Source organism: Gracilinanus agilis, chromosome 3 (genome assembly GCF_016433145.1).
Source record: "Gracilinanus agilis isolate LMUSP501 chromosome 3, AgileGrace, whole genome shotgun sequence".
NCBI lineage: Eukaryota > Metazoa > Chordata > Mammalia > Didelphimorphia > Didelphidae > Gracilinanus > Gracilinanus agilis.
Window position 1 is genome coordinate 328,759,658 of NC_058132.1, and position 22,132 is coordinate 328,781,789.

The following is a 22,132-nucleotide window of genomic DNA, read 5'->3' on the forward strand; positions in this document are numbered from 1 at the left end:
GGTGAATGCTTTTTACAGATTAGAAAACCAACCACTTTTAATTAAGAAAATTTGATGTAAAATTATAGCTGTCATAAAAGCTTATAGTTGTTTAATATAAAATACAAACCTGGGGCAGCTAGGTGGCTCAGCAGATATAGAACTAGGCCTGGAGATGGGAGGTCCTGGGTTCAAATGTGGTCTCAGACACTTCCTAGCTGTGTGTGACCTTGGGCAAGTCACTTAACCCCCATTGCCTAGCCCTTACCACTCTTCTGCCTTGGAACCAATATAGAGTATTGAGTTTAAGATGGAAGGTAAGACTTTTTTTTTTTTTTTAATATATATAAAGTGCAAACCCCTCTGATATTAAAATACTTAAAAAAAAAAAAAGAAAAATAAGGTTTTAGTTAAATGATAACATTATTTGAGAAATGCCAAGCATGTAAGAATAATCAAAAGTTAGAAAGCATTTTGAATCTTCCTGTTAATTCATTTATTTAACCAGTCATTATTTTGTTATGAAAAAACAATGTAGAAATGTTATATTGTTAATCCCAAAGATAATCTCCCCAAATATTTTAGGAAATAAATGTGTTACAAAACAAAATCCATAAAATGCAAAACAATTCAGTATTTTAAAAATTCTTTTAAAACCTAAAAAAATAAGCACAATAGAACAAATTAAAAGTGAAGGACTAAAGCAATAAAAGGCAAATAAAAATTATTCTGTATGTTCTTTTATTTGAAAGTAGTTTTAAAACTTTTAATTTTTCTGATTTAAAATCTCTTTTCACCATTCTTCTTCCTAACATAAATATCAATATTCGTTGTCTTTTTCCTTTGACAGTGGGAAAAAAAGTAGTTGTTAAAAATGTTTTTAATACATGGAAAAATCCATATATCCATGCAAAATACAGTTTATTTTTTTTTCTTTAACTGCTATGAGAAAGGCAGCCTTACTTTTCTCTTTGTCTCTTCCCAGGAAAAATCCTGGTTAATTTAAAAAGAAAAAGGAAAATAATCTTCCTGCAGTTACTCTTTATATGTGAATATCACATAAAACTACAGGGGTTAAAAGCTGGTTTTTGCTCATTTTGGTGCAGAAATGAAGGGCTCCTCTCTACTCCTCATTTCTCTAAACATATTTAAAGAATCACTAGTAAATGATTCAACACAAAACAAATTTAAAATTTCTAAATTAAATTTTGGGGAAATGCCATATAAAGATATTGCTACTTCTTTCTCACTAACTTTGAGGGCAATTCCATATATATATACACACACACACACACACACACATACATACATATATATATATATGTATGTATGTATATATTCCACTGCTTATCAACCTTTTCCTTTTATTGAAAGATAAAAATAGAAGGCTTTTTATCAAAGAAATTCAATAAAACTTCATTAATAAAGACTAATTTGTAATTCAGACAAGATATACCTGAGAAGAGAAACATGAGAAAAGAGGGTGAGTTGCCTTTGAAAGGGGAGCTGATATTCATAGATAAGGAAGATGGAGATGGGTGAGAGGTTAACTATGTGTAGGAAAGAACAAGTGCTTTAAGGTATAAATTAAAATTGTTTCTATTTAGCATTCAAAAGTTATATGGGGCATTGAGAGGTTAAGTGAATTAATTGCTCAAGGTCATTTAGCCAGTATGTGTTAAGAAACTTGGATTCATATCTATATGACTTGGGTTGGCTCTTTATTCACTAAATTATTATTTACTGCCTCCAATATGATCATATAAGTATATGCATATATATCTATAAATGCATATATGTAAGTCAAAGGTATTTCATTGAATTGGAGGATAACATTATACAAAAGTACAGCTTACTTTACAAAACAGAATTGATATGTAGGAAGCTACTTTTAAGGCATCAATTATATTTTTCCATCAATTTTTCATATAAAAATGAAAATATTCTTAAAGAAATTTGCTTCTAATAAATAAAAATATTCACATTTAAGAATGTAGCAAACCTTTTAAAGCACACACTTAAGAATAAAAACAATATTTTGATCAAGTGAGATTAATATTCAAAATGAATTAAAAATACAAATACTGTACCAGAAAATTGTGTTCCCTTTGAGATATAGATGCACCTTTGTGGGCTGTCCCTCATTTGATTTATAGATACTTCCTTTAAATGGCATCTTTAGCTCATTCTACTTTAGATACAATGAAACTTCTTATTGACATTACCACAATTTATACTTTGGCACAATTTAAACTTTATACCTTGTAGTCACAAAATTTCACATTTTACTATCTAAAAAACTAAACCTATAACTTCTTTATACAAGTTGCTAATTGGAAAATAATTTCTTCTTTACAGACTGACAGCTCTGCAATAGCAGTTAACAGATAGGATACACATTCTTCACTGAACTCAGAGAAAATGTTCATTTTTATATGTGGAGTCCAGGACAAGAAAAATCAATAATTACCTCATTACCCAGCATTTATAATGTATTTTATTGTTATTAAAGATAAACAAATCATAAGTAAATTAATTTCCCAGTTTGCTCTGTTTCAGTCTCCAGGAAAAAAAAGGTATTACTGTTAAAACTCTAAGCTTATGAACAAAAAGTTACCTGATATGACCCTTTACAGGAATTTTTAATCTAATATATTGTGCCTTATATTTGGTGAGTTGTTCCTATTTTCTTAATTAGGAAACAAAAAATTCCTATTCTAATTTAATTCTTAATTAAAGTTAAGAATGCAGTAATAAGGAATTTTTTGTCTAACATCTTTTAAAGTTCTCTAAGCTAATGGGGGAAAAGAATTATTCTTTTTTTCATCTTTCCTCTTCTAATAATCAGGAACGATGTGTTTCTAAAAATATAATAAGTATGAATATGCTGCAAAAACCATGCCAATGTGTCCCTGAAACATAAGGTTTCCTCTGAGCTCTGGTTTAAGCAACTTCCCTATACGGATGTCACAGGGGTTACTCTCACTTATGTGTCTGTCCTCTCTCAGGATGATACCCTAAGCTACATAAGATCCATGACCTTCTAAGTTCTACATTATTAATCTTCATTTAACATGACTAACAGGTACTACAGCTCACAATTTGAACTGTTCCCTAAGGTAGCTGTTGCTGGCTCAGACATGGTTCTTCTGCTTTTTCCTTCTTCATATCAAAATCAAGCATATTCTTTAAAAAAACAAACAACAACAAAAACCTAATATTCCCAGCTCTCTTCAACAGCAAAATATCTCCATCTCCCCAACTCCCTCCTCCCCCATGAAGTGCTATGGCAGATTTGGAAATTTATAAAAGGCCAAAAAAAAGTTAGGAAATATCAAGATAAAATAAAAGCACCCTTCTACACAATTGGGCATCACATAAATATTAAAAATCACTTCCAAGATTTAATTGTAGATTTCTGTATGTTTTGTTTCATTTAAGTGAGGGACACCTTCAAAGCATCTAGACTCTCACCATTGACAATGACAAATCCAACCCTTGATTTGTTTAGTTTTACTTAGTCTTCTGGGAAAATACAAAGTATCATTTATGTCTGTAGAGGCAAAAAATGTAACATAGCTTTAAAAAAATTTTAGGAACAATATATTAAAGTCACAAGATGGGATAACATTTAGAGGGGCTAAATTTCTTCCTATGTTGTTTTATCTGTGTTTGTGTGTGTGTGAGAGAGAATGTCTGTGTTTCTCTACAACTTTTCTTTCTGTCCTTGACCCCGCCCCCCCTACTTTTCTCCCATTAAATTTGAAATGTAAAAGAAAGAGTCCTGGTGGAATCTGAAGATTCAGAGTTGAGGCTGATCTGTGAAATTTACTAGCTATGTCATCTGGTTCCACCTGTGCCTTAGCATCCTCATTGTAAGTTAGAAGTAATATTGCTTAGATACAACCTACCAGAAAGAGCTCTTAGGAAAAGAGCTTTCTAAATCTGTAGGTCCTAAATAACTGTGAGATGATATTATTATTCTGTGTCCTGCCCCTACTCAGTTGATCACTATAATTATATAGCCCTGAAATGTACATTTTAAATTGTTTGTTATACTAACAGAAAACAAGTCTATACCCCAACTCATTCTTATTATAAGCAAATCAGTGGATCATTTTATATTTATCTTTCTTGAAAAGGGGAAAAAACACGTCAATTATCTTGCTTTCAAATGCTGTTCCTTATGTGATTCTATGAACTAAGATTTTTAAAAGGTCTCTTATCCCTGACTAAAGCTGAAAATGAGCTCTAAAAATTATCCAGCTTTCAGGAAAATGACATGCAATGTTAAAAAAAAAGTTAAACAATGATTTCCAGACTCTACACAAATAAGAATACAATTGGTATCACACCATATAAATGTAAAAATATTATAATAATTTATATATTATATTTATAATAAGCATTATTATAAAATTTTAAAATACGGATAATGTAAATAAAAATCTGTCCAAATATAAACTCAAACAAAAATAAAACAAATAAATGAATTTAAAAGAGTTATTCTGTATCATTCATATACTTAAAATAACATTTTACCACTTTCTGAGGCTGATCTCCAAGAAGCTCTTACCATGACAAGCACACTACATTTTCATGTTACCATTTCTCTCTTGGGGAGTTACTATAAGCTCTCAAAATTACTTAAAGATTGAAATTTCCAGAAAACACATCTTGTATATCACATAAGAATAGCATAGCATTTGCTTTTCAGCACGGCAAACTACAATTTATAATTAAAGTTATTCTTTATTTTTTTTTCATGTTTCTACAGAAACATTCAGGAATTATCCTTGAAAAGTTGGGGGAGATATACATATTATACACACAAAATTTTTAAAAATAAGCTACGATTTAGGCTATGTTGCAAATAACACTAAACACATTATATCACAAATTAAGTCAATAACTTCAAAAATGTGTTTTATTAAGAAAACAAAAAATTATACACAAGTACAAAAAACACACCCTATTTTTCTGATGATCCATCTTGTCTATCTCCATTTAACCCACAGCATTTCCCTGAAAAACTCCTTTGAAGCTTTATCAATGAGCAAAATAATTCTTGTTTCTAATCAGCACATCAATTTATCAGGTCTCATAGGCTTAATACAATTATATATTTTCTCAATATTTCCCACATTAAATTTAGGTGTTTGAGCTGTTTTATTATAAACTGATAATGATGAAATCGCAGATACTCAAAAGTATTGAAAAATTTTTATCTATATCAGAGTGTCACATGAGGCTCTTGCTTTGGAATATAAGATCATTTATCCTAATTGCATATGTAAGGATGTGTCAACATGTATAAGTCAAATCAAATTTGAATATGGACAATATTAGATATTATCAGTGAATTAAGCTTAAAGTGACAGTTTTGCCTATTGGTGTTTGGAGATGCAAAACTAATTTTTTCAGATTGCCTTTTAAGCATTCTTCTAGTTAGAAACATTTTGTTAATGGTCCCAAATAAAGGTGCACAGAGAACAAAGCACACCAGTTGTGTCTAATGCTATTATTATTTTTCCCAGATGGCTCCTCTATTGCCTCATTTTATTCTTGTGCTTCAACCAAAGTTAGTGAGAGTGTTCCTCACTATCATGTGACTTTTCCATGTTTTTAAATTAAATCTTATAGTGAGCCAAAGTACTCTGGATGAGTAAGCCAACAAACTGCCAAACTCAATAAAAGCTGCCTGATTCTGGGTCCTTCATATGTATGATAATGAGAGAACGTTTGGTTTTTCCTCCCTGGTGACTGGAGGGTACACCAGATTCTCCTTATGAGAGGTCCAGCTCTAGTGTCTTTATTTATGGAGCCAAACCAGAGCTTTACATTATACTCTTCTCCTTACCCAGGACCAATAAAGAAAGTGAGACTTGTGTAGGGCTAAGCTGCAGCAACAACATGAAGGTGCTAAACATACCATTGAACATTGGTCAGGAGCTGAAAAACTTCAGATGACCACTCGCTAAACCATAAAATCATCATTCCACAAAGCTTTTATTCACACAAAACTTGCACAGTAGCAAAAAAATTAAAACATAACTAGGCCACATATCAAAGAACAATGTACAATAGGAGACTTGAATTTCTCAATGGTATCAGAAAGAAGGTATTTCCATAAATAACATTTACAATTCTAGTGTTATGTTTTTCAAGGTGTCTGAAGCTTCACAGTGCTAGAATAAATTTCACCAGAACACATGCAAAAAATGTGCAACATGAGAATCCATATTAATGTCACATAAAAGCACACCAGTTATTTGTCATTCCAGCACGTTCATGCCACACTACGTTTCTAAAAACAAAACAAACAAAAAAACCCACATCCGGGTCCCATTCATTCTTCAATTATGCTTTTAGTCCCTCTGTTTTATTATAGTCAAACAGTCACTGTTAGTGCTCTTCACCACGCCTTTCAGGATGATGTCACTCCCTGCCTGCTGGCTGTCAGGACTGGGGGACGCCCCTCTCCCAGACTCACCTTCTTCCGGATGTCTTCGTCATTAGCTCCAAGAGAGGCATAAAGCTTGAAAGCAGCCTGGCGAAGTTCATGAGCATGCTTTAAATCATGGTCAAGCTATTGAAAAAGCAATGATCTGTCTTAGGTATTTCATGATCTGAATTTTCAGGAAAGCTTATGTATTTGAAATGAAAAGAATAAAAATCAACTCCCAATTTATTAACATTTTAGTATAATTCAATTAATTTCAAATAGGCAAAATGGAAATGGTGGTGCACTTTCCATATCTGAGAAGCTTTTAGCCATAGCTGACTATTTGTGAGAAGTATCATTAAAGAAATAATTTCAATAATCACAGCTATTATAGTCACTAGCCTAAGTTGTGTTTAAATATCTATTTTGACAATGTGACTTTTGTTAAAAGGATTTGTTTTGTTGCTATTTTTCCATATCCATAATGGAATGTCTCACCATGCCAGGAGAAGGAAAAGGGAAGAAAGTAGAAAAGAAATAAAGGAGAACAAAGGAGAGGAAGAAAAGGTAACAAAAGAAAGGTAAATATTATAGGGAACATAAAAATATCATCAAAAATTGTTTCCGGTGCCTTGTAGTGTCACCTGTGACATCAGACTCCAGATCTAGAGGGAGAACATGTAGCAACAGTATGTTTTGGGATGCTGAGGAAAATCAGAAAAATTGTTATTCTTGCAACCATCATCACATGTCACCCTTTGAAGGTCTACCTTGATTTTTGCATTTTCTATCTTTTCTCTGAGGGCTCTGGGGGGAGGAAGAATTGTGGGACAGAACAGTGAAGCTTTCCTTCATTTATTTACATACATAATTGGAAAAATTTTTCAGACTTCATAAACTATACATAGCTGGAAAAACTAGTAAAACAATGTTACTAAAATTTTTTAAAATTATGTCTATGAAAATGTTCTGAACTATAATTATAAACCATCTACACTTTGAAATTTTGTATGATTTCTAAAAAAGCCTCATTGTGTTAAACAAGGAGAGGAAAATGAAACATACCCTTTTGATATCAGTGATTGCACTGACTGAACTGGGATACTTGAAGTAATCAGCAAGCATGGCAATAAGGTGATCTGTAATGCTGGCAATTCTTTGTAGTTCAACATCTGGTTCAATCAGATAGGCAAGTGTTTCAGCTCCTTCAACTCGCTCTTCTAGCAATCTCTCCTTACTGCACATTCGAACCAAACAAGGCAAAGTCTGAAAAATATAAGAATTACTTGAATTTTTTTGTCTTCTATTTTTCTTTACTTGTAATTTTGTTGTGGATTAAAAAAAAAATAAACAGATTGCCAACTTTATAGATATCATTCAGATCTGACATTGAGAATACCTCATGGCTAAAGTTTCCAAACAATAATTATCAGAAAATATTTCAGGGGGCAGCTGAGTAGCACAGTGGATAGAGAGCTAGCCCAGAATACAGGAGGTCTTGGGTTCAAATGTGGCCTTGAACACTTCCTAGCTGTGTGATCTGGCCAAGTCATTTAATTCCATTGCCTAGTCCTTAAACCATTCTTCTGCCTTGGAACCAAACTGGTTCCAAAACAGTAAGTAAGAGCTGAAAAAAAAAAAAAAAACAACCAAAACTCAGAATTTTTCCTCAAAGTGAGAGAAATAACATCATAGCAGTGTAACAGAATGGAGCGAATGCTGGAATTAAGTCTGGAAAATATAGATTCGACTCCTACCTTTGCCATCTGTTACCAGTATGACCCTGGGCAAAAACAGATGTTTTAAAATTCATATCTATGTTTACATATATGTAACATTATATAGATTTAGACATATAAAATTGTAGTTCTCACAGTAACCTTATAAAACCCCATTTTGAAGAAGAAGAAATTGAAGCTAAGAGGTTAAATAACTTGTCAAAGTACACAAAGCTAGTGTCTGAGCAGAATTTGAACTAGATCATTCCTGATTTGAAGATTTGTTCATTATATCAGCCAGTTGTCTGTCTGGGACTCAGTTTCCTCATTTGTAAAATGAAAGAATTGGATTAGATGGCTTCTAATCAAGTTTTAAGTCTATAATTCTAAAATAGAAATTAAATAATGTATGATATTTGTAGATTAAAAAGGAAGGGAACACACTGAGTGCTCAGTGCTGGCCTCTAGTGGCCAAGATTCAGTACCACAGGGGGAGGAGAATTAGGGGTGGGACTAGGAAGGGGTGGAGTTAAAGCCAAAATGGAGAAGGGGGTGTAATGGAAGCCCTCCCAGCTGAAAAACAAGGTAAGTGGAGTTTTATTTATTTGGGGGGTTTTAGTATTGCCTTTTAAAAAGCCAAAATCTCTCCAGAGGAAGAGATTGGAGCTAGATAGGTTAGGTAGGGGGCAGTAGGGGGTTTTGAGAATTAGGCTGGGGTGGGTGGAAGTCAGAACATTAGAATGATATGGGGATGTGATAAATTTAACACACCATACTCCACTCAAGAGATTAAAGAATTTTAAAAAGATGTTCCAAATTATAACAAAGAACCCATAGCTGTAAAGTAAAGGATGGAAGACATATTTTTCCAATACAATCCTTCCTATAAGAATGTGGAAAAATTACTTCAGATCTTCCTGACAGAGAGAAAGAAACAAAATCATCTCTCATGTAAATAAGGCCCGAGGACAAAATGCAGTACAATGGCCACGTGAGGATCCTCCCTGGAATTACAAAGATCCTGAGAAATATTTGCAGTTAAATAATGCTAGGGATGCAATATTAAAAGCAATGAAAGAATGTGCAGAACGTCCAGACAACTGGACCAAATTTGATTGCCTAACACAAAGTGATGACGAAACTACCTCTCAGTTTAGGGACAGGCTTATTGAATTGGGAGGTCAATTTTGGACTTAAATAGATCTGGATGAATTAAGGAGAATAGCTGTGTATGTCACTAAAGGACCTGAAGAAACAAAGGTACAAACTAATGATACCATACAAAAAGAACTGAAATCATTATGAAATAAAATAGAAAAACAGGAAAGAGGGTATGATGATACTACACCATTACCACTTGCCCCTCTCCGAGAGTCTAATTATCAATCTCTAACCTGCCACTTTTGTAACAAGAAAGGCCATTTAATGATGAATTGCAGGAATTTGTTAGGAATAACAATTAGGAATAACAACAATAATAGTAACTATAGGAACAATATTAATTTCAGAAACAATAACTATTGGAACAATAACTATAGGAATTGCAATTTCAAGACTGATAATCAGGAAGATAACCCACAACAAATGACCCCCAAACAGTATCTTCTAAGTGGAGCTAGTTCACGAACGACTCAGGGTGCTTCTGCTTCTCCACATGGGGCAGGAGGTTCCCCTTAAAACTTTATTGCTTTTGTTGCTATTAATCCTTTTCAGTTTTGTCTCCCTCAAAATAGAAAAGAAGCAGCAGACTTTTGAATACAGTGCCTGTCTACCCCCTTATCTTTATTTGTGCCACTTGGTATTTGACATGTGCCTTTATGGAAGGCCATAACAACTTGCTTTGTATTGATAATTTGGAAGAGTTGTATTTTGTGTATTTAGAAGATTTGAACATATATTACCTTGAAGGAAACCTGTATTGTATTAACTTGATATGCATTTTGTACTTTTTGCAAAATTTTTTTATTTTCTTGAATGTATTATTGCTTTTATAACTTCGTTGTTTTACCTCATTTGCACTCACACTGTGGATCATGGCTAAGCTAAGAGGAAAAGCATCTAAATTCTTGGGTAAGTAACTTTATATGTTATCCCTCCTAAAGTGACAAGAATTGCAACATATATATATTTCTCATTGTCACTGATTATAGGAGATATATATATTTTTTGAAATTTTAGCACATTTTTAAAAATTGCATGTGAAATTTTATTTTTCCTAAGCACATGTCATCTATCTAAATTGAAAGAGTTTTTGATTATTAGTGTAGGTTTAGTATAATCATTTGCTCTAACTGTTAACTGCCTGCCCAAAAGCCTTAGATTACTGAAACTGCCATTTGTATTTAACTAATATGGGACTTTGCACATATGTCTGATTCGAAGAAATGGGATCAACAAAGGAGCACAGATTTCATCTATATAGTGCCAAAGAAGCACAGATACCTACACAGTGCCAAAGCACATTTACTTAACCTGACTGATGTCAAACGAGCACACAACTTAAATAGAGAAACTAATCCTACTAGGATTGCTGAGACTTCTATGCTAATAAAAATAACTTGAACCCAGTGTGAGAATTGAGGTTGCAACACTTAATATATGTTAGAACGTAGGACTCCTTGAACTACACTCCTTGTGAAAATTTATATCAAGTACCTAACAATTGGCTGTTCTGGCTCCATATTCTATCCTTGAGAAGAAATGATGGAAGAAGAAAAGAAGAAATGACGTAACATCAGAACAATAAATACAAATCTAGTCGTTTTCCTAAATTTCTTACTATGGTGGTTGACTGTGGTCCTGGTTGCTAAGTGGGTAAGTGTATGATGTTGGACATGGATTACTTTAATAGGGCATTATTCAAAGACCTAGTGTGATTTTGTTTTTTTTTCTTATTTAGAACTTTTTTCATATAAAATTCAGAATTGGATGTTTAGAATTTTACATCCACTAGTTATTTGGCCTTTTTGTGCTAATTTTTCTGATGAATTTGATTGGCAGTAATTCATATACCTCCTGCCTCAGCCATAAATCCCTCTGTGATTTCAATGTTTTTTTTTATCTTCCTGGGGGGGGGGGTTATTTCATATGGAGATTTTAAGTTATTTTAGGAAAAGAGATTTATTACCTTCTTTTTTTTTTTTAAACCCTTAACTTCTATGTATTGGCTCCTTGGTGGAAGAGTGGTAAGGGTGGGCAATGGGGGTCAAGTGACCTGAGGCTGGATTTGAACCTAAGACCTCCTGTCTCTAGGCCTGACTCTCAATCCACTGAGCTACCCAGCTGCCCCGATTTACTACCTTCTGAAATCCAAATGGACATGCCTATGGAAACCACATAGAAAATGCATGCTAATCCAGGAGCCTAAAATAGCAAGTGGATGTGCAAAAATTTTGAACTTTGGGAGATTTTAAATTCATTTGGTTTAAAATTCATTTGTTGTGTTAAAATTCATTTGTTTTGTTAAATTCATCTGTTTTGTTTAAATGAATTTACTGTGTGTGTGTGTGTGTGTGTGTGTGTGTGTGTGTATTTATTTTGTTGTGAAAGGGGACTGCCCCCTGAATTTTTTTGATAAAGGTCCAATTATTTGATTTCCTTATATTGTAAAAATTTTTACCATTCTCCTCTTATATTGATGTATATACCCTTTATTTTGTTGTGACTGTAAACCTATTTATGTTTGTTATGATCCATTAGGATCTACCAAAGGATCATAGGGGGGAAATGTGTCCTTTAAAAAATATTCTAAACCCTGGGAGACTACATCTCCTAAGATTCCCTGCTACAACTTCCCCTGACAACTCCCACTTCCTTTGTGGGAGGTGTTGGAGAAAGTATAAAAAGAGAGAGTTTCGGCGCTTTTTAGGGCTCTCGGCTCTCTCTATCCTGGACCCCGCAGAGGCTCTTGACACATTCTCAACCCCAGAGGCTCTCGACCCTGGAGAGAGGAGTGCCTATTGGAGGATATCCTTTTTACTTATCTAACTTTTCCCTTTCCAAATCTAAAGGAACCTAGCTGCTCTACAATAAGTGATATCTGATCTTTATTGAGCTCCAAAGAGCTCGGGTCAATTTCTCCTACTGGGACTGGAGGTTACCTGCTGGGCTACCTTCCTTCCCTTCCTCTGGCTTTCCCTTCCTTCTCCTATCCTACCTTCCTCCTTTCTCCTATCATCCCACCTCACAAGCCCCAGGAGTGGGCACTGGAGGCAGATGTGACAGAAGCACCAATAGCTTCAGGAGCTCTCAGTCTAGAAATCAGAGTAAGGGCATTGGACAACTGGTCATAAAGACATTACATGGAACTCTCTGCTGGTAATGGATGCAACTTGTGCTAACTAGGACCTCTATTGCCCATGCCCAGTTCAGAGTTGCAGTTCCATGATGAAGAGGAGCACTTGTAGTGCATCACAAGGAAGCAGAGACACTGGCCTCAGTTCCAGAGCCAAGAAGAGCACTAATATTTACATCTATAGAACTACCTGTTTCAGGAGAGCAGGGAACACACATCTCCCAGATCAACACCATCTTAGAAACATCAAAAACTTGCAGACCTTTGGAATTAGTTCAGAAAATAGCAGCACAAAAAGCTTAACACTTGGGGCAGTAACTCCCTATTCCTAAGTGGGCAGAACCCAATTTTAACATAAAGCTCAAAGTCAAGAAATAAGCTAGAAAGATGAGCAAACAGCAAATAAATAACCAAAAAAGCTATTACAGTGGCAGGGAAGGCCACAACAAACTTAGAAGACAACAATGTGAAAATAGCTACAAACAGAGCCTTGAAGAAAAATGCTAATTGGAACAAAGGACACTAAGAATTGCTGGACTTAAAGGGAGATGAATGGCAGAGGGAAAACTGAGAAAAAGAAATGAGTGACACAGGAAAGTTTTTAAAAGGGTATTAATAGCTTGGTAAAAATAGGCACACAAAACATTTTTAAAAATACCTTAAAAAGTAGAATTAGCCTAATGTTAAAAAAAAAGGCACAAGAAAATTCACAAAAGAAAAGAACCCCTTAAGAAATAGAATCAGTCAAATGGAAAAGGAGAAATGAAATTTGAATGATGAAAATAATTACTTAAAAATTAGAACTGGACAAATGGAAGCTAATGACTCCAGGAGTCTTCAAGAAATAGTAACAGCCAGGGCAGCTAGGTGGCTCAGTGGATTGAGTCAGGCCCAGAGATGGGAGGTCCTGAGTTCAAATCTGGCCTCAGACACTTCCTAGCTGTGTGACCTTGGGCAAGTCACTTAACCCCCATTGCCTAGTCCTTACCACTCTTTTGCCTAAGAACCAATATCCAGGATTGATTCTAAAATGGAAGGTAAGGGTTTAAAAAAAAAAAAAAGAAATAGTAACTGAAAGAATGAAAAAATAGAAAGTGTGAAATCTCTCATTGGAATAACAACAAACCTGGAAAATAGATCAGGGAGAGATAATTTAAGAATTATTAGACTACCTGAAAGACATGATTAAAGACATCATTTTCCAAGAAATTATAAATTAGATTCAAGGAGTAAAATAAAATTTGAAAGAATCCACCAATCATTTCCTAAAAGAAATGCCCAAAAGAAAATTTCCAGGAATATTATAGCTGAATTCCAGAGTTCCCTGGTCAAGGAGAAAATACTAAAAGAAGCCATAAATAAATGAATAAAATATCATGGAGCCACAGTTAGTATCACATAAGAGTTAGAAGCTTCCACATTAAAAGACCAGAGGGCTTGGAATATGATATTCTGGAAGGAAAAGGAGCTTGGATTACAATCATAAAAAACCTACTCAGTAAAACTGAGTATAATCCTTCAGGGGAAAAAAACAGACATTTAATTAGAAGACTTCCAAGCATTCATGATGAGCAGATCAAAGATGAATATGACTTTAAAATGGAAGACTCAAAGTAGAAAGAGGTAAAAATAAAGGAGTATTCCATAAGGGACACATTAAGTTAAACTGTTTATATTCCTAAATTGGAAGACGATACCTGTAACTCCTGAGAACTTTAGCATTATTAGGGTAGAATCCAACAGTATGTTGTATACGAGAGACACACTTGAAACAGAAAGACACACACAGAGTCAAAATGAAAGGCTTGGAGGAGAATCTACTATGCTTTAGCTGAAGTAAAAAAAGGCAAAGGTAGGAATCATGATGCCAGACAAAGCCAAAAATAAGACTGAGATAAAAGAGATAATCATAGAAACTACATTTTGCTAAAAGTTACCACAGACAATAAAACAATATAAAAAATATCTTATAGTAAGTTTCTTTGACAAAGTCCGTATTTCTCAAAAATATACAGAACTAAGTCAAATTTATAAAAATAAGTTCTATTTCTCAAATGATAAATGCTCAAGAAATATGAATAGGACTTCCGGTTAAGATGGCGGCAGAGTAAGGAGCAGCTGCTCGATCTCTCCTAACCAATGCATACAAAACTCCTCAAGGGGACATAAAAACGAACCCAAACGATCAAAGGAACACCACAATGGGTTGCAGCATTGAAGGTACACAGAATTGGGGCATTTTCACGATATAAAGGGGTGAAACAGCTCTCACTAAAACGCGAGAGGAAGAAGCTACTCCACCCCACACACACACGTGCGCACAGCGCGAAGGCCAACGCACAAGAGTGAAAGCAGGATTGGGGCAACCAGTAAACCACTAGCAGCCCCAGGGCTTGTACCTGTGAGCTGCCAGATGTGGGACCCCAAGAGGCTGGGGGGGGGACTCATGGACTTTCCCCTGCGGCCCTGCCCCGGGTGTGAATCTCTAAAGTAGAGAATTTCCCCAGCGTCTTGTGTGGGTGAAAGCGCTGCCCAGGGCGTGAATTAAAAGCCATAAAGCAGGGACTTTCCCGAACCTATGTGCCGGTGAAGGCAGGGCCCTGGGAGTGAATTGAGATCTCCAGGGCAGGATAAGACATCAAGTGAGGACCCGGTGCAGACGGGAGCCTGGCTGTGGAAGCAGCCCCTGAGACTGCTGAAGGAGCCTCGGGAAGAGGGCCAGACCAGGAACTACTGGGAGGCCTAACCCCAGGACAAGAAGACCGGAGCCATCGGGAGCTTAGAGGGGGCAGGCAGACCCTGAGTGTGAAGACAAAGCAGAAAAGGGACGGGGCTAACAATGGCAACACAGAAGAAAAAGATTAGTAAGAAAAATGCTGGAACACTCGACAACTTTTACACAGAGAAAATCCGGACCACACAGGAGGACAAACAAATGACCAAACCTTCCCCCCCGCCCAAAATGAAAGCTGGTCACAAGATATTGAAGAATTCAAACATGGATGTTGAGGAAGATGGAAGAAATCTGGCAAGAAAATAACAGTTTAAAAGGCAGAATTTTGCAATTGGAAAGTGAGGCAAGTCAACTGAAGACCAGAAATGACCAAACTGAAAAGGAAAACCAAAAGATTACAGCCAAAAACCAGTCCTTAAAGGCTAGAATCGTACAATTAGAAACCAATGATCTCTCAAGACAACAAGAACAAATAAAACAAAGTCAAAAGACACATAAAATAGAAGGAAACATGAAATATCTCAATGAAAAAGTGACAGACCAAGAAAACCGGGCTAGAAGAGACAATTTGAGAATCATTGGTCTTCCAGAAAAACAAGAAATTAATAGAAACCTGGACTCCATACTTAAAGAAATTATTCAGCAAAATTGCCCTGAAGTTCTACAACATGAGGGCAATATAGACATTGAAAGGATCCATAGAACACCCTCTACACTCGATCCAGATAAGACAACATCCAGAAATATAATTGCCAAATTCAAGAGCTTCCAAGTAAAAGAAAAAAATCTTACAAGAAGCCAGAAAGAGACAATTCAAATATCAAGGAGCACCAATAAGGATCACACAGGATCTGGCAGCCTCAACGCTAAAAGAACGCAAGGCTTGGAATACAATATTCAGAAAGGCAAGAGAACTGGGCCTTCAGCCACAGATCAACTACCCATTGAAACTGACTATATACTTCCAGGGAAAGTATGGGCATTCAACAAAATTGAAGATTTCCAAGTTTTTGCACAAAAGAGACCAGGACTAAATGGAAAGTTTGATACCCAACCACAAAAACCAAGAGAAACATGAAAAGGTAAATAAGAAACAGAGGGAAAAGAAAGAAAGCTCATAATTTTTGTTTTTAAATTGACTCTTTATGGGCTTAAAAAAGATTATCTGTATTACTAGGTGGAGAAATGCTATGTATAATTCTCTGTAGTGAACTCTATTCACTATTATAATATTCACTATTATAGCAACCAGAAGAATAATTCATAGGGAGAGGACAGGATACTGAATGGTCTAAGATGACATGGGGAGTGGGAAAGAGGGGGGAACAGTAGGGGACACCAAGAAAAATCTGAGTAAATAAGAAAAATAGGATATTCTATTACACACAAAGAGGGCATGGGAAGGGGAGGGGATAAATACTATCACAAGAAGGAGAGGAAGAGAGCATTAAGAGGTAATAATCAAACCGTACTCTGAGTGTAATCAACCGGGAGAGGGAAGAGTGACTTTATTATCCATTCGGATAAAAAACTCTATCTAACCTTACTGAGAAAGTCAGAAGGGATAAACCAAAGGGAGCAGGGGAGTGGGGAGGTCAAAAAAGAGAGGGGAGAAGAAGGGGGAGGGAATTCATTAGGCCTTTAAAAAACAAAAAGAGGCGAATAAGAAGGGAGGGGGAAGAAAGGGAAGTCAATCAAGGGAGGGGATAAAGGATACAGGCTCAAAGTAAACCACTGGTTTAAAAAAAAAGAAAATAGTGTAAGAAGAAGGGGTGGGTGTAGGGAGGATACAAAAATGTCAGTGAATGCACAACTGACAATTTTAACTCTGAATGTGAATGGGATGAACTCACTCATAAAACAGAAGCAAATAGAAGAGTGGATCAGAAACCAAAATCCTATCATATGTTGTCTACAAGAAACACATATGAGGCGGGTAGACACACACAAGTTTAAGGTTAAGGGCTTATGTAAAATCTTTTGGGCTTCAAATGAGAAAAAGAAGGCAGGACTGGCTATTATGATTTCTGACAAAGCCAAAGTAAAAATAGATATGATTAAAAAAGACAGGGAAGGTCATTACATCCTGATTAAAGGCAGTATAAACAATGAGGAAATAACACTGCTCAATATATATGCACCAAGTGGTATAGCATCCAAATTCATAAAGGAGAAAGTGGCAGAGCTCAAGAAGGAAATAGAGAGTAAAACCATACTAGTGGGAGATCTAAATATTCCTCTTTCAGATCTAGATGAATCAAACCAAAAAATAAATAAGAAAGAGGTAAGAGAGGTGAATGAAGTCCTAGAAAAATTAGATTTAATTGATATGTGGAGAAAAATAAATAGGGACAAAAAGGAATACACCTTCTTTTCAGCTGCACATGGTACATTCACAAAGATTGACCATGTAATAGGGCATAGAATCATTGCAAACAAATGCAAAAGAGCAGATATAATAAATGTAACCTTCTCAGATCATAATGCAATAAAAATAATAATTAGTAAGGACACCTGGACAGGCAAATCAAAAACCAATTGGAAATTAAACAATATGATTCTCCAAAACCAAATTGTCAAAGAAGAAATCATAGAAACCATCAACAATTTCATTGAAGAGATTGACAATGATGAGACATCCTACCAAACTCTGTGGGATGCGGCCAAGGCAGTACTCAGGGGGAAATTTATATCCTTGAGTGCATATATTAACAAATTAAGGAGGACAGAGATTAATGAATTAGGCATGCAACTCAAAAAATTAGGAAGTGAGCAAATTAAAAATCCCCAGATGAAAACTAAATTAGAAATACTAAAAATTAAGGGAGAAATTAATAAAATTGAAAGTAAAAGAACTATTGAATTAATAAATAAGACTAGAAGCTGGTATTTTGAAAAAACAGATAAAATAGATAAAGTACTGGTCAATCTAATAAGAAAAAGGAAAGAAGAAAACCAAATTGACAGTATTAAAAATGAAAAGGGAGACCTCACATCTAATGAAGGGGAAATTAAGGCAATCATTAAGAACTATTTTGCCCAATTATATGGCAATAAATATAGCAACCTAGGAGATATGGATGAATATTTACAAAAATACAAATTGCCTAGATTAACAGCAGAAGAAATAGAATACCTAAATAATCCCATATCAGAAAAAGAAATTGAACAAGCCATCAAAGAACTCCCTAAGAAAAAATCACCAGGACCTGATGGATTCACAAGTGAATTCTATCAGACATTCAAAGAGCAACTAATCCCAATACTATACAAGTTATTTGATATGATAAGCAAAGAAGGAATCCTACCAAATTCCTTTTATGACACAAATATGGTACTGATCCCAAAGCTAGGTAGACCAAAAACAGAGAAAGAAAACTATAGACCAATCTCCCTAATGAACATAGATGCAAAAATCTTAAATAGAATATTAGCAAAGAGACTCCAGCAAATAATTAAGAAGATCATCCACCATGATCAGGTGGGATTTATACCAGGAATGCAAGGATGGTTCAACATTAGGAAAACCATCCACATAATTGACCATATCAAAAGTCTAACAAACAAAAATCACATGATTATATCAATAGATGCCGAAAAAGCCTTTTACAAAATACAGCATCCATTCCTATTGAAAACCCTGGAAAGTATAGGAATAGAAGGACCCTTCCTAAAAATAATAAACAGTATATACCTAAAACCATCAACAAGCATTATATGCAATGGGGATAAATTAGAAGCCTTCCCAATAAGATCAGGAGTGAAACAGGAATGCCCATTATCACCTCTATTATTCGACATAGTACTAGAAATACTAGCAATAGCAATTAGAGAAGAAAAAGAAATTGAAGGTATCAAAATAGGCAATGAGGAGACTAAGCTATCACTCTTTGCAGATGATATGATGGTATACTTAAAAAATCCTAGAGAATCAACTAAGAAGCTAGTAGAAACAATCAACAACTTTATCAAAGTGGCAGGATACAAAATAAATGCACATAAATCATCAGTATTTCTATATATTTCCAACACATCACAGCAGCAAGAGGTAGAAAGAGAAACACCATTTAAAATCACCCTAGACAATATAAAATACTTGGGAATCTATCTACCAAAAAAAACACAGCAATTATACGAAAACAACTACAAAACACTTACAAACAAATAAAACTGGATCTCAACAATTGGAAAGCCATTAATTGTTCGTGGGTAGGACGAGCTAACATAATAAAAATGACCATTCTACCCAAATTAATTTATCTATTTGGTGCCATACCTATCAAACTACCAAAAAACTTCTTTACTGAATTAAAAAAACTATAACAAACTTCATATGGAATAACAAAAGATCAAGAATATCAAGGGAAATAATGGGAAAAAATGCGAAGGAAGGGGGCCTAGCAGATATTAAACTATATTATAAAGCAGCAGTAATCAAAACAATATGGTACTGGCTAAGAGATAGAAGGGAGGATCAGTGGAATAGACTTGGGGTTAATGATGTCAGCAAGACAGTGTATGATAAACCCAAAGAGCCCAACTTTTGGGACATGAATCCACTATTTGACAAAAACTGCTGGGAAACTTGGAAAACAATATGGGAGAGATGAGGTTTAGCTCAACATCTCACACCCTACAGCAAGATAAATTCAGAATGGGTGAATGACCTGAATATAAAGAGGGAAACTATAAATAAGTTAAGTGAACACAAAATATTATGCCTATCAGATCTCTGGGAAAGGAAAGATTTTAAAACCATGCAAGAGTTAGAAAAAAATTACAAAATGTAAATTAAATGGTTTTGATTATATCAAGCTAAAAAGCTTTTGTACAAACAAAAACAATGTAGTCAAAATCAGAAGGGAAACAACAAATTGGGAAAAAATCTTTATAACTAAAAACTCTGACAGGGGTCTAATTACTCAAATATACAAGGAGTTAAAGCAATTGTATAAAAAATCAAGCCATTCCCCAATTGATAAATGGGCAAGAGACATGAATAGGCAATTTTCAGGTAAAGAAATCAAAAGTATCAATAAGCACATGAGAAAGTGTTCTAAATCTCTAATAATTAGAGAAATGCAAATCAAAACAACTCTGAGGTACCACCTCACACCTAGCAGATTGTCTAAAATGAAAGAAGGGGAGAGTAATGAATGTTGGAGGGGATGTGGCAAAATTGGGACATTAATGCATTGCTGGTGGAGTTGTGAACTGATCCAACCATTCTGGCTGGCAATTTGGAACTATGCTCAAAGGGCTATAAAAGAATGCCTGCCCTTTGATCCAGCCATATCATTGTTGGGTTTGTACCCCAAAGAGATCATAGATAAACAGGACTTGTACGAAAATATTTATAGCTACACTTTTTGTAGTGGCAAAAAACTGGAAAGTGAGCGGATGCCCTTCAATTGGGGAATGGCTGAACAAATTGTGGTATATGCTGGTGATGGAATACTATTGCGCTAAAAGGAATAATAAACTGGAGGAGTTCCAGGTGAACTGGAAAGACCTCCAGGAACTGATGCAGAGAGAAAAGAGCAGATCCAGGAGAACATTGTACACAGAGACTGATATACTGTGGTAAAATCGAATGTAATGGACTTCTGTACCAGCAGCAATGCAATGACACAAGACAGCTCTGAGGGATTTATGGTAAAGAACGCTACCCACATTCAGAGGAAGGACTGCAGGAGAGGAAACATATAAGAAAAACAACTGCTTGAACGCATGGGTTGGGGTGGACATGATTGGGGATGTGGACTAGAAACAACCACACCAATGCAACTAACAACAATATGGAAATGGGCCCTGAACAAGGACACATGTTACAACCAGTGGAAATGTGCGTCAGCCATGGGTGAGGGGAAAGCGGGGGGTAAAGGGGAAAGTAGGGGTATGAAGCATGTAATCAGGTTAAAAATGAATATTAATAAATGTATAAAAATAAAAAAAAGAAATATGAATAGGCAAATTTCAGAACAAATAAAATCAAAGCTATCTACATTCATAAAAAATGCAAATTAAAATGATTCTGAAGTACTATCTCACACTGATCAGAAATTGCAAATGCTAGAGGAGATAAGGGAAAATAAGTATTATTAATAAACTACTGATGAGTATAGAACCAATCTAATTATCATGAAGAACAATCTAGAATTATGCTCAAATGGTGGCAAGACCCACTAAAGAAACAAAAGAGGAAAACTGATTGGGAATGCAAATACACTTACGTATATGCTATGATGAGACAACCTAGTAGGACTTTTAGGATATTTAATAATGCTTTGATGAGTCTGGAATGGTTTGTACTTTTCAAACCAAGATGACATTAAATACCTACACTATAGGTAAAGCAAGTTACAAGTATATAAAGCATAAGATAAATGGTAAAATATTTTCAGTGTTTTTGCTGAATTCTACATACATTCTACATCTTTTCCATCATCAAAAGACCTCCAAAGAGATTACAAATAGAATATTTTATTCCTGGTCTAAGATTTTTTCAAAATGTACCTAGCACCAATTTAAAAAATCTAAATGACTAGCCCATTTATATGAAGTGAAGGAAGGCATGCAACAGATAGTACTTCTGTAATATTTTGTCATAGATACATATGCCTAAATTATCAAATGATTAATGGAGAGAGAAAATCAGGAAATAACAATAAATGTACAAAATATTTTAATGCATTAAATATTGATTTCTGAAAAATTAACATCCCATCTAAAAACAAGATGAAATTAAGTTACCTTTAACACAATACAGTTGTCATCTGTCCGAATTGCTCCAGCCCTGCACATATATGTTAAGCTAGAAATAAATGGAAATATAAATTGAAAATTGTTTTTCAAATTACATAGGAAAATCAAGTCAATTATTATTTGCTAGAAGTACATTTCTTTTTTCTATTCAGTCATCAAATATTCCAACAAAACCAACTAATAACACAGAAAGTGCT

At 34.9% G+C, this 22,132-nt stretch overlaps 1 protein-coding gene across 1 annotated transcript in view; it reads right to left on the minus strand.

Annotated features, from left to right (window-relative positions):
• ARMC8 (armadillo repeat containing 8) overlaps positions 1 to 22,132 on the minus strand; it is a 123,254-nt gene that overhangs the window by 38,894 nt on the left and 62,228 nt on the right. Inside the window, exons 10-12 of the mRNA XM_044669990.1 lie at positions 21,924 to 21,984; positions 7,490 to 7,690; positions 6,473 to 6,568 (exon numbers count right to left, since the gene is read on the minus strand). Of these exons, the coding sequence (XP_044525925.1) occupies positions 6,473 to 6,568; positions 7,490 to 7,690; positions 21,924 to 21,984 (358 nt within the window). The remainder of the gene's footprint in view (positions 1 to 6,472; positions 6,569 to 7,489; positions 7,691 to 21,923; positions 21,985 to 22,132) is intronic.